General features: G+C 36.4%; 1 protein-coding gene across 3 annotated transcripts in view; it reads left to right on the top strand.

The window, feature by feature from the left end:
• Nucleotides 1-11,444, top strand: part of FNIP1 (folliculin interacting protein 1) — a 134,251-nt gene extending 122,807 nt beyond the window's left edge. For 2 of the 3 annotated variants that reach the window (XM_079917430.1, XM_079917431.1), the window contains 2 exons: nt 5,633-5,748; nt 8,171-11,444. In XM_079917430.1, coding sequence (XP_079773556.1) covers nt 5,633-5,748; nt 8,171-8,249 — 195 coding nt within the window. In that variant the 3' untranslated portion in view covers nt 8,250-11,444. The remainder of the gene's footprint in view (nt 1-5,632; nt 5,749-8,170) is intronic. The other variant, XM_079917429.1, reaches the window with a different exon arrangement.
• The last annotated feature ends 1,417 nt before the right edge of the window (nt 11,445-12,861 follow it).

The following is a 12,861-nucleotide window of genomic DNA, read 5'->3' as shown; positions in this document are numbered from 1 at the left end:
TAAGTTATTTTCAGCCTACATGAGCATTATACCACAAAATATGTACCACAAAACAATGTATGCCAAGAAATACATTCAATTGTTTTTTCTGAAGAAAAACAAAATGTGTTTTTCTTAGAAGCTTTAACAGCAGCTGGTTTCCATTGGGAAGAAATACTCTGCAAGAATTTAGTGTTTTAGCACCTGCACCTCATGCCTTTTTCCTCATACATATATATCATCCATTCACATGAAAAATCACCTATTAGTGAATTGATCAAGTTAATTGACAATAAAAAAAAATGTATATGTTTTAGTTTTTAATATTCCAGCTTAGAAACATTTCTAGTAAGGCCTATAGAGCACTCTCTGTGAGCTGTTGCAAAGTTTTTTTCTTTTGCTCTTCACAGGAGAATGCAGCCTTTCTAATTTAAATATATTTGTAATGTATTAATTTGAGTGTTTTATTTATCAAATTTGGAATAAAAACATATTTTTTTAAGTTCTGGATATGGGTAGTGGTGATACTTGCACAACATTTTGAATGTACATAATGCCTCTCAGTTGAACACTTAAGTATTTAAAATGGTAACTTTTATATGTAAAATGGTAAATTTTATATTATGTGTAATTTACCACGGTACAAAAATAACTATAGACTCTAAATCTTTGATATGAGCTAGAGAAGGTTTACACTCCTTTAGCTAAGATTGCATGCTTTAAAAATGTGCTCCAGAGGGCAGACAGCAGAAGCAAGAAGAACTACAATCCTGCAGCCTGTGGAGCAAAAACCACATTCACAGAAAGATAGACAAGATGAAAAGTCAGAGGGCTATGTACCAGATGAAGGAACAAGATAAAACCCCAGAAAAACAACTAAATGAAGTGGAGATAGACCACCTCCTGGAAAAAGAGTTCAGAATAATGATAGTGAAGATGATCCAGGACCTCGGAAAAAGAATGGAGGCAAAGATCTAGAAGATGCAAGAAATGTTTAACAAAGACCTAGAAGAATTAAAAAACAAACAGAGATGAACAATACAATAACTGAAATGAAAAATACACTACAAGGAATTAATAACAGAATAACTGAGGCAGAAGCACTGATAATTGACCTGGAAGACAGAATGGTGGAATTTACTGCTGCAGAACAGAATAAAGAAAAAAGAATGAAAAGAAATAAAGACAGCCTAAGAGACCTCTGGGACAACATTAGACACAACAACATTCGCATTATAGGGGTCCCAGAAGGAGAAGAGAGAGAGAAAGGACCCGAGGAAATATTTGAAGAGATTATAGTCGAAAACTTCCCTAACGTGGTAAAGGAAATAGCCACCCAAGTCCAGGAAGCTCAGAGAGTTCCACACAAGATAAACCCAAGGAGAAACACACCAAGACACATAGTAATGAAATTGGGAAAAATTAAAGACTAAGAAAAATTATTGAAAGCAACAAGGGGAAAACGACAAATAACATACAAGGGATCTCCCATAAGGTTAAGAGCTGATTTCTCAGCAGAAACTCTACAAGCCAGAAGGGAGTGGCATGACATGTTTAAAGTGATGAAAGGAAGAACCTACAACCAAGATTACTCTACCCAGCAATAATCTCATTCAGATTCGATGGAGAAATCAAAAGCTTTACAGAAAAGCAAAAGCTAAGAGAATTCAGCACCACCAAACCAGCTCTACAACAAATGCTAAAGGAACTTCTCTAAGTGGGAAACGCAAGAGAAGAAAAGGACCTACAAAAACAAACCCAAAACAATTAAGAAAGTGGTAGTAGGAACATACATATCAACAATTACCTTAAACGTGAATGTATTAAATGCTCCAACTAAAAGACACAGGCTCGCTGAATGGATACAAAAACAAGACCCATATGTATGCTGTCTACAAGGGACCCACTTCAGACCTAGGACACATACAGACTGAAAATGAGGGGATGGAAAAAGATATTCCATGCAAATGGAAATCAAAAGAAAGCTGGAGTAGCAATACTCAGATAAAATAGACTTTAAAGAATGTTATAAGAGACAAGGAAGGACCCTACATGATGATCAAGGGATCAATCTAGGAAGAAGATATAACAATTATGAATATATATGCACCCAACATAGAAGCACCTCAATACATAAGGCAACTGCTAACAGCTATAAAAGAGGAAATTGACAGTAACACAGTAATAATGGGGGACTTTAACACATCACTTACACCAATGGACAGATCATCCAAACAAAATTAATAAGGAAACACAAGCTTTAAATGACACAATAGATCAGATTTAATTGGTATTTATAGGACATTCCATCTAGAAACAACAGAATACACTTTCTTCTCAAGTGCACATGGAACATCATCCAGGATAGATCGCATCTTGGGTCACAAATCAAGCCTCAGTAAATTTAAGAAAATTGAAATCATATCAAGCATCTATTCTGACCACAATGCTATGAGATTAGAAATCAGTTACAGGGAAAAAAACATAAAAAACACAAACACTTGAAGGCTAAACAATATGTTACTAAATAACCAAGCGATCGCTGAAGAAATCAAAGAGGAAATCAAAAAATACCTAGAGACAAATGACAATGAAAACATGACGATCCAAAACCTATGGGATGCAGCAAAAGCAGTTACAAGATGGAAGTTTATAGCTATACAAGCCTACCTCAAGAAACAAGAAAAATCTCAAATAAACAATCTAACCTTACACCTAAAAGAAGTAGAGAAGAACAAGCAAAACCCAAAGTTAGTAGAAGGAAAGAAATGATAAAGATTAGAGCAGAAATAAATGAAATAGAAACAAAGAAAACAGTAGCAAAGATCAATAAAACTAAAAGCTGGTTCTTTGAGAAGATAAACAAAATTGAAAAACCATTAGCCAGACTCATCAAGAAAAAGAGGGAGAGGACTCAAATCAATAAAATTAGAAATGAAAAGGAGAAGTTACAGCAGACAGCGCAGAAATACAAAGCATCCTAAGACACTACTACAAGCAACTCTTTACCAATGCAATGGACAACCTGGAAGAAATGGACAAATTCTTAGAAAGATATAACTTACCAAGACTGAACCAGGAAGAAATAGAAAATATGAACAGACCAATCACAAGTAACGAAATTGAAACTGTGATTAAAAATCTTCTAAGAAACAAAAGTCCAGTACCAGATGGCTTCACAGCTGAATTCTATCAAACATTTGGAGAAGAGCTAACACCCATCTTTCTCAAACTCTTCCAAAAAATTGTGGAGGAAGGAACACTCCCAAACTCATTCTATGAGGACACCAAAACCAGACAAAGATACTACAAAAAAAAATTACAGACCAATATCACTGATGAATATAGATGCAAAAATCCTCAATAAAATACTAGCAAGCAGAATCCAACAACACATTAAAAGGATCATATACCATGAGGAAGTGGGATTTATCCCAGGAATGTAATGATTCTGCAATATACGCAAATAATCAATGTGATACACCATATTAACAAATTGAAGAATATGGTCAAACCATATGATCATCTCCATAGATGCAGGAAAAGCTTTTGACAAAATTCAACACCCATTTATGACAAAAACTCTCCAGAAAGTGAGCATAGAGGGAAGCTACCTCAATATAATAAGGGCCATGTACAACAAACCCACAGCAAACATCATTCTCAACGGTGAAAACCTCAAAGCATTTCCTCTAAGATCAGGAACAAGAGAAGGATGTCCACTCTCACCACTGTTTTTCAACATAGTTTTGGAAGTGCTAGCCACCGCAATCAGAGAAGAAAAAGAAATAAAAAGAATACAAATTGGAAAAGAAGAAGTAAAACCGACACTGCAGATGACATGATACTATACATAAAGAATCCTAAAGATGCCACCAGAAAACTACTAGAGGTAATCAATGAATTTGGTAAAGTTGCAGGATACAAAATTAATGCACAGAAATCTCTTGCAGTCCCATACACTAGTGATGAAAAATCTGAAAGAGAAATTAAGGAAACACTCCCATTTACCATTGCAACAAAAATAATAAAATACCTAGGACTAAACCTACCTAGGGAGACAAAAGACTTGTATGCAGAAAAGTATAAGACACTGATGAGAGAAATTAAAGATGATACAAACAGATGGAGATATATACCATGTTCTTGGACTGGAAGAATCAATATTATGAAAATGACTGTACTACCCAAAGCAATCTACAGATTCAGTGCAATCCCTATCAGATTACCAATGGCATTTTTTATAGAACTAAGCAAAAAATCTTAAAATTTGTGTGGAGACACAAGAGACCCCGAATAGTCGAAGCAGTCTTGAGGGAAAAAAACGGAGCTGGAGGAATCAGGCTTCCAGACTTCAGACTGTACTACAAAGCTACAGTAATCAAGACAGTATGGTACTGGCACAAAAACAGAAATATAGATCCAAGAAACTGGATAGAAAGTCCAGAGATAAACCCATGCACCTATGGTCAACTAATCTATGACAAAGGTGGCAGGGATATACAATGGAGAAAAGACAGTCTCTTCAGTAAGTGGTACTGGGAGAACTGGACAGCTACATGTAAAAGAATGAAATTAGAACACTCCCTAGCACCATACACAAAAATAAAGTCAAAATGGATTTGAGACCTAAATGTAAGACCAGACACTATAAAACTCTTAGAGGAAAACATAGGAACAACACTCTTTGACATAAACCACAGCAAGATCTTTTTTGACCCACCTCCTAGAGTAAGAAATGAAAACAGGGCTTCCCTGGTGGTGCGGTGGTTGAGAGTCTCCCTGCCGCTGCAGGGGACACAGTTTCATGCCCTGGTCCGGGAGGATCCCACATGCCGCGGAACGGCTGGGCCCGTGAGCCATGGCCACTGAGCCTGTGCCTCCGGAGCCTGTGCTCCACAGAGGGAGAGGCCACAACAGTGAGAGGCCCATGTACCACAAAAAAAAAAAAAAAAAAAAAAAAGAAATGAAAACAAAAATAAACATTTGGGACTTAATTAAGATTAAAAGCTTTTCCACAGCAAAAGAAACTACAAACGATGAAAAGAGAACCCTTAGAATGGGAGAAAATATTTGCAGATGAATCAATGGACAATGGATTAATCTCCAAAATATATAAACTGCTCATGCAGCTCAACATTAAAAAAACAAACAACCCAATCCATAAATGGGCAGAAGACCTAAATAGACATTTCTCCCAAGAATGCCAAGAAGCACATGAAAAGCTGCTGAACATCACTAATTATTAGGGAAATGCAAATCAAAACTACAATGAGGTATCACCTCACACCATTTAGATTGGGCATCATCATATAATCTACAAACAACAAATGCTCGAGAGGGTGTGGAGAGGAGGAACCCTCTGGCATTGTTGGTGGGAATGTACATTGATGTAGCGGCGGGGTTGTGCGGGTGGTGGGATGAATTGGTAGACTGGTACTGACATATATACACTAATATGTATAAAATGGATAACTAATAAGAACCTGCTATATAAAAAGTAAAATAAAATTCAAAAAATAAAAACGTGCTCCAAATTTTAGTTTATGTTGGAATAACTAAATAGAATTGTCAAAACATGATGCTTTGGAATTTGCATTACTTAAGAGCTGTCCATTTTCTGACTTGATTCTTGTTTCCCTCGTAACTGCAGTGTGTAATGCATCTTGAAGACCGGTTACAGGAGCTATACTTCAAGAGCAAAATGCTGTCTGAGTACCTGAGGGGGCAGATGCGTGTTCATGTCAAGGAGCTGGGAGTGGTTTTAGGGTATGTTCCTGATTCCTTTTCCGGCTTTGCTTTCTCGTTTCACTGTGTTTATTTAGGCAAGGAATATTCCTCAGAATTGCCTTTTTTCTTTTTAAGTTTTTTGTCTTGTTAGAAGCTGTATACTGTTATCAGCTGGGTTGTTCTATACCAGCGGTCCCCAACCTATTTGGCTCCAGGGATCGGTTTCCATTTCCACCAACGGGGTGTGGAGAATGGCTTAGGCAGTAATGCGAATGATGGGGAGCGGCTGATGAAGCTTTGCTCGCTTGCCCGCCGGTCACTTCCTGCTGTGTGGCCTGGTTCCTAACAGGCTACAGACTAGTACCAGTCCACGGCCTGTGGGTTGGGGACCCCTGTTGTATACAGTATAAAAGCAGAACCCTGTCCTACACTGATCTGAAATGCACTTTCTCTTGTGCAATTACAGTAGGTTGAGAATATAGTCGAATAAAAAGGAATTAAAGTCTAAATTTTTGCATTAGAAAAAAATAAGTAAGTATTCGTTTTTATTTATTAAATATGTTGTAAACTCATCATTCCCAGCATCTGCCCGGCCTTCCAGATGATCTGATTGAAGTAATGGCACTCTATGGATGATGGTATATTATCTACATATTATTACTCCTTCCCCATTATCTATATATTATGTCTTTATACTCTGAAGTTATTCCTGGGAAGAAGCTAATTATCTAAAATGCTAACTGAAGGACAAACAGGAAATTGGCGAGAGGCATAGTATAGCCCCTTTCATTATGTTCTGTAGTCACTTTCCCTGTGTTCTATGTCCACTTTGTGTGTGTGTATGTGAAAATTATTTCTTGAAATGCTGGTTGAATAAATTAAAACAAGCTAGAATTTGTCTAATTTGAGCTTTTATGAAGGGGGAAAGAGCCAACATCGAGTTGCTACTATATGTCTGAAACCAAATTAAATTCATTCATTAATGTTATTGCTTATTATCCAGATTGGAAATAGATGATTCTCTGCATGTAATGCCTTTATTTTTAGAAAATTTAAACTAATTTGTAAAGTAATGTACATATAATGAAAGTTTCAGTGCATTTTGGCATAAAGTGAAAAGTAAGTCTTTTCCTCAACTTCCAATCCTCAGTCAAGCACAGTTAATGGATTGTTTCTTCTTACAGAATTTTTAAATGTGTAGGGTTAAAAATATAAATTAATTTGTACTCTGTATATCTTGGTGCAGCTTGCCTTTTAATGTATCTTGAATGTTCGTTCATTTAAGCACATACCACACATACTGATCTATATCATTTTTAATGGCTGTAATGCATTCCATTATATGGTGGAATTTATTTTCAGTGTTTTGCTGTTACAAATCAATGCTGGAATAAATATAAACCTTTGAGGTTTATAGGATAAATTCTTTGATGTAGAATTTTTGAATTAAAGGCCATATGTGATTAAATTGTTGGTATTTTGATAGTAATAGTAAGTGCTATCCAGAAAGTACCAGAATAAATTTTCACGAACAGTGGGAAGCACACTCTTCTTACTGCTATTTATTACCAAACTTTTTAATCTTCGCCAAGCTACTAGCTGAAAAATGAAATCTGATTTTATTCAGGTTTATTCTCTAACGAGGAGTGTGTCTGCATAACTTATTTTGATATTTATTGGCCATTTTTCTTTTCGTATAAGTTATTTGTGGTAGGTTGTATTTTTAAGAGGCTTCCATTATGTCTTCCCAGTAAATCTTATTATAGAAACATTTGTATCCAAAACAATATGGCTGCACACTATTATTCTGTTATTATACTATATAATATTTCTTTTTTAAAAAAATAAATTTATTTATTTATTTTTGGCTGCGTTGGGTCTTCGTTGCTGGGCGTGGGCTTTCTCTAGTTTTAGCAAGCGGGGGCTACTCTTCGTTGTGGTGAGCAGGCTTCTCATTACGGTGGCTTCTCTTTGTTGCGGAGCACAGGCTCTAGGCACACAGGCTTCAGTAGTTGTGTCACGTGGGCTCAGTAGTTGTGGCGCACAGGCTTAGTTGCTCCGCGGTATGTGGGATCTTCCTGGACCACGGCTCGAACCTGTGTCCCCTGCATTGGCAGGTGGCTTCTTAACCACTGCGCCACCAGTGAAGTCCCTATATAGTATTTCTTAGACATTATCCCTTGCCCTGATGCATGGTCCATCAGCACATCAGTGAGATGGTTTCTTGCATTCGTGACTTTGTTACTGTTGGGTTTCAGAGGCTTTCTGTTTTAAAAATCTTTAGTTATGGTTTTTACTTACTGAAAAATTTCTAATTTTCATTATCTTCAGTTCTCTTACCCTTTTCCTTTTGGCCAGGGTGGCCAAGCTCCTTGAGTGGAGATGTATAGTGACTTTATAGATAGCAGTCATTGCCTGTAGGAATAAACCTGAACTGAGATTTTTTGTTTTTTAATTTCAGGATTGAATCCAGTGATCTTCCTCTTCTGGCTGCTGTAGCAAGCACTCACTCTCCATATGTTGCTCAGATACTACTTTAACAGAAAGGCTGTTGGAAATGAACTTTGGTGGAAAGTTAAGTAGAAACCAAGGAAGCAGTCACAACATGCATTTATGGCAATTTTTTTTCTCTGTCAGACCTTCATCTGAATGAGTCAGTCACCTGGGTGGGTATTCTGCATTGCAGTGCATATTGTGTCATCACTGGATGGCTTTTTCATTTTGACTGGACTTCTGGATGGTGGCAGACTTTTAACCAAGTGAAACTAAAAACAGCATTTGGGGGGAAAGCATTTGAAGAAGCCAAAGTGTAACTTCGACGTTTCTACAAAATGAATAACATTGAGGAATTTCATTATGATTACTACAGTCTTGCCACAACCCATAAGTAGGAGGAATGGATATCTCATGATTAAATGGCTCAGAAAGAGTCATTTCATTAGTTTTAATTCTTTATTTCTAAGGTACAAAGATCTATGAAACTTTGTGTTTTTTTGTTTTTCAATTCAAAATAGCTGATTTCTGGGTATTTCTCAGAGTATTTTAAACAGCTTGTTAATTAGAATAAACTCAGAATAAAGCATATAAATCTGTGTTATGTTATCCATCCAAGTGTACATATGTATCTATTTTTTAAAAAAGCAGAGGTAGAAATACAAGATTGGTAAACATGCCTTTTTAAAAAATATATTTTCAACTAGGATTAATTGTATATAATGTTGAAATATTACTTTCTGGTGATTTTTCTGTTTCACACACCCTAAAATATAAGTAAAGCCAATCTTTTTTTAAGGCTGAGGAATGTAGATTCCCAAAATAAGAATACTACTTTATACCATTTGTTTTGTTTATAAGTATAAGCTAATTCTTATAAATGTTAATATTTACATATTTGCATTTAATTTAATAAATTAAAATTAGGATTAAAAATTGCACCAAAGCATTGGCAGAAATAATACTATTTTCTTTAAAAGTGCTCAGGTAGCCGAGGCCCTTGGTTTCGGTATCAGCCCTTCTTGAACCCATAGGAACTGAATATTTGTTTCACTGCTTCATAATATTCAGTTTACACTAAAAGAACTCATTAACTCTTAAGATTTTTTTTTTCTCTAATAGCTCCTCTCTTCCAAAAGCTAACTTTTTTCAAAGATTTCAACTTTTCAGTTGTTATTGTTTTTGTATATATTGTAGAGTGTTGCTTGTGAGAAAGGCTAATATGGAACCAAACTCTTGTAAGTAATGTAAATAGAAAGATGGGTAGATAAAGTTTTCATTATGCTCTACTACCTCAGTTTACTTGAAATACTACATTATAGTTTATCCTTTACTTATCTGGTCTAAGATGCTTTTAATGCTAGAAGTGAAGCTGGTTTCTGCTTTCATGAACTATTTTCATCATAATTAGTTGATTAGCTTAAAACAGAAAACCACTTGCTCATTCTGTTTCTAGGTACATTTTGTCTATAATGCATCTATTCTTGCTATTTAAGTTTTCAATAATTAAGGAAGATTTCTGTGGTTTATTTAGTCTTTGACCTTGAATTTATAGCATTGGGTCACATTTTGTCTTACTCTAATCTCCAGCTAGACTAAGAAGAAATGGTTATTTTAATGGAATGTAAACCTGAAATTGGTGTGCTTGCAATTGCTTTGGCCCCTGTGTCCTATCAGCTGGTCCCAGTTAGTACCAGAGTCTTCCATGGATGACTTGCTGTCAAAGGGTGTTTATGGATATATTTTCGTTAGCTTAATTTTTTTAGTCTATTCATTAATGAAGTTCTTCTCTCATCTGTTGTTTGGAATTTTATGAATGAATCTCTTCAGCAGAATTCAGAATATAGAAAAGATCATATGTGGCCACTGTACATTTTTATTTTTAATTGTAGTTCAGAATATGTAGCAGGTAGACAGTGTCTTTTTTATGTGTGTTATTGTTTAAATTAATCATTGAACTATTCACAGTCCTATCTATTTGAAATCTCTAATAAATTACCATTTAGGAAATCTAGTCTTCAATAAATGGATGGCTCATGCTACTGTAATTCTTAAAACTAAGCTTTGCTTGAAAGGAAAAGGCCTATAGTTTCTTATAGAATCATCAATCCTTATAGGATTCCTGAGTTTTATAATTTGTAATTCTTCTGTAATTTCTGCTCCTTCGTCATAGTCATTCTTGCATTACACAAAGCCCAAGGAATGAGCTGCTACTTCTTTAAAGTGTGATCATTATGATGAATGTGAAAAGAATTTTTGGCCTGTTCAAAATAATTTTTTTCAACTTCTTACGGTACAGATAGATATATGTTACACATTTTAAAAACTTATTTGTTGCAACAGGAGATGAAAAAGGGATCTTTTACATTATAGATTTAAAACTAATTTTTCCTGTATATAAACTAATTGGTTTGATTTTAAATATTCCTGGCTTTTATTAATATGTCTTAATTTTGAGTTTGAAAATGTTAAGTGCAATAAACATACTAGCACAGATTTCATTTTGTTGCAATTGGCATACACTGGGGATGATCACTTTAAAAAGAAACAGATTTTACACAATGCCTACTTCTGGTAGATGTCTTATGAGATTATTATGCTTTAAGTTATTTAGATGGTGGGAGATGTAAAATGTAAATACTTGTTTCTTGTTCTGTATACATTTCTCAAATGTACGCCTGTATTATAATAACCTCCCAGTTCTAGGGGATATTTGTGCAATAAATACACATGTCAATTTGATGGATGATGTTGTTCTTTCTTTCACATTTAATAAGGTATATGTAACATGGATTCTGGTGCCGGCCCACCTGGATTGTTTTCCCAAATGTGACACTTCTAGGCATGTGACCTTGTTCATAATGTCCTTCTCTAATCCTAAATTTCTGAATTGGTAACTTAGTAGAATCTACTTTATGAGATTCTGAGAGTCAAATGAAATAAGGAATGTCAAGAATTTATCTCAATGCTTGGCACACTCCAAATGCTCAGTAATTTTGGGGTGCTATGGTTGCTAGGTAATCTGTCCAGCCTTTGCTGTACAGCTCCTATCTATTTTATTTTGGGGGAAATTTAACATTTATTCTTTATTTTTTTATTTTTGGCTGCATTGGGTCTGTTGCTGTGTGCGGACTTTCTTTAGTTGCAGTGAGAGAGGCTACTCTTCGTTGCAGTGCACGGGCTTCTCATTGCGGTAGCTTCTCTTGTTGTGGAGCATGGGTTCTAGGCGCGGGCTTCAGTAGTTGCAGCACACGGGCTTAGTAGTTGTAGCACACAGGCCCTAGAGCGCGCGGGCTTCAGTAGTCGCAGCATGTGGGCTCAGTAGTTGTGGCTTGCAGGCTCTAGAGTGCAGGCTCAGTAGTTGCAATGCACAGGCTTAGTTGCTCCACAGCCTGTGGGATCTTCCTGGACCAGGGCTCAAACCCGTGTCCCCTGCATTGACAGGCGGATTCTTAACCATTGCGCCACCAGGGAAGTCCTAACATATATTCTTTTGAGTTAAAGTGTAGTAACCAAAAAAATATGGTATATTCTTATATTTGACCTAATCTTCACGATGACAAATTGAAATTTTCTTTAAGTGCTTTTGTGAAAACAAACTGAATATCAATCATTTAAAACTAGAAGAAGCCATGTAAACTTGTCAAGAACATTGTTTCTAATTAAAATTACTACTGACTTTATTATTTTATTCATTTATTTTTGGCTGCATTGGGTCTTTGTTGATGCGCATGGGCTATCTCTAGTTGCAGCAAGTAGGGGCTTCTCTTCGTTGAGGTGCACGGGCTTCTCATTGCCTTGAGAAGGCAATGAGAAGTAGCTTCTCTTGTGTGGAGCACAGGCTCTAGGTGTGCGGGCTTCAGTAGTTGTAGCACATGGGCTCAGTAGTTGTGGCTCACAGGCTCTAGAGTGCAGGCTCAGTAGCTGTGGTGCACGGGCTTAGTTGCTCCGCGGCACGTGGGATCTTCCCAGACCAGGGCTTGAACCCGTGTCCCCTGCATTGGCAGGCAGATTCTTAACCACTGCGCCACCAGGGAAGCCCCTGACTTTAAAATTAAACAAAAAATTGGCCTGTTGGTTTGGATTCTAATCCTGTTCTGTTCATGGATTTGCATGTCCCTCTGAGCAAGTCTGTCGTCTTCATCTGCATTGTAGGGAAGTCACCTCTTCCATCAGTCCTTAGCGCCTGCTCTGCAGCAGTGATTCAACCCTGAGTAGGCTGTTGGGAAGCTGCCTTACTCAGGTTGGGTTGATTTGGGCAGAGTTACGCCAGGCGGCAGGATTAGGCCAGGGGCTTTTTGCAGTGCCTGTTTTTATATTATTTTACATTTATCACTCTTACATTTGACTGAAGAGACTAAGTGCACTGTTTTAAAGCAGAAAGGAAGTATCAAGTATTTGGGAAGCATTTATCAGATAGTTTAGAGGTTTATAATTACCTGTGTTTATATGTGCTGTTCTCTGATAAAAATTTAAAGAAATCTTGCAACATTTCTGAGAAGCATAGATTCTGCTAATGAGAAACTGAAATACAGAGAATTTAATCTGAGGTCATATACTCTTTCCTGTCTCAGAACAGAATGTTTCCAACTAGGATGTGGTGACAGATGTGTTGTAAAGATACCTGAGATTTCTTTGTTTGTCTTTGCCATTGTAGGA

This window comes from Stenella coeruleoalba (assembly GCF_951394435.1).
Source record: "Stenella coeruleoalba genome assembly, chromosome: 3".
In the NCBI taxonomy this organism is placed as follows: domain Eukaryota; kingdom Metazoa; phylum Chordata; class Mammalia; order Artiodactyla; family Delphinidae; genus Stenella; species Stenella coeruleoalba.
Note: the sequence above shows the minus strand (reverse complement) of the source record. Positions and strands in the feature narration are given on the sequence as shown.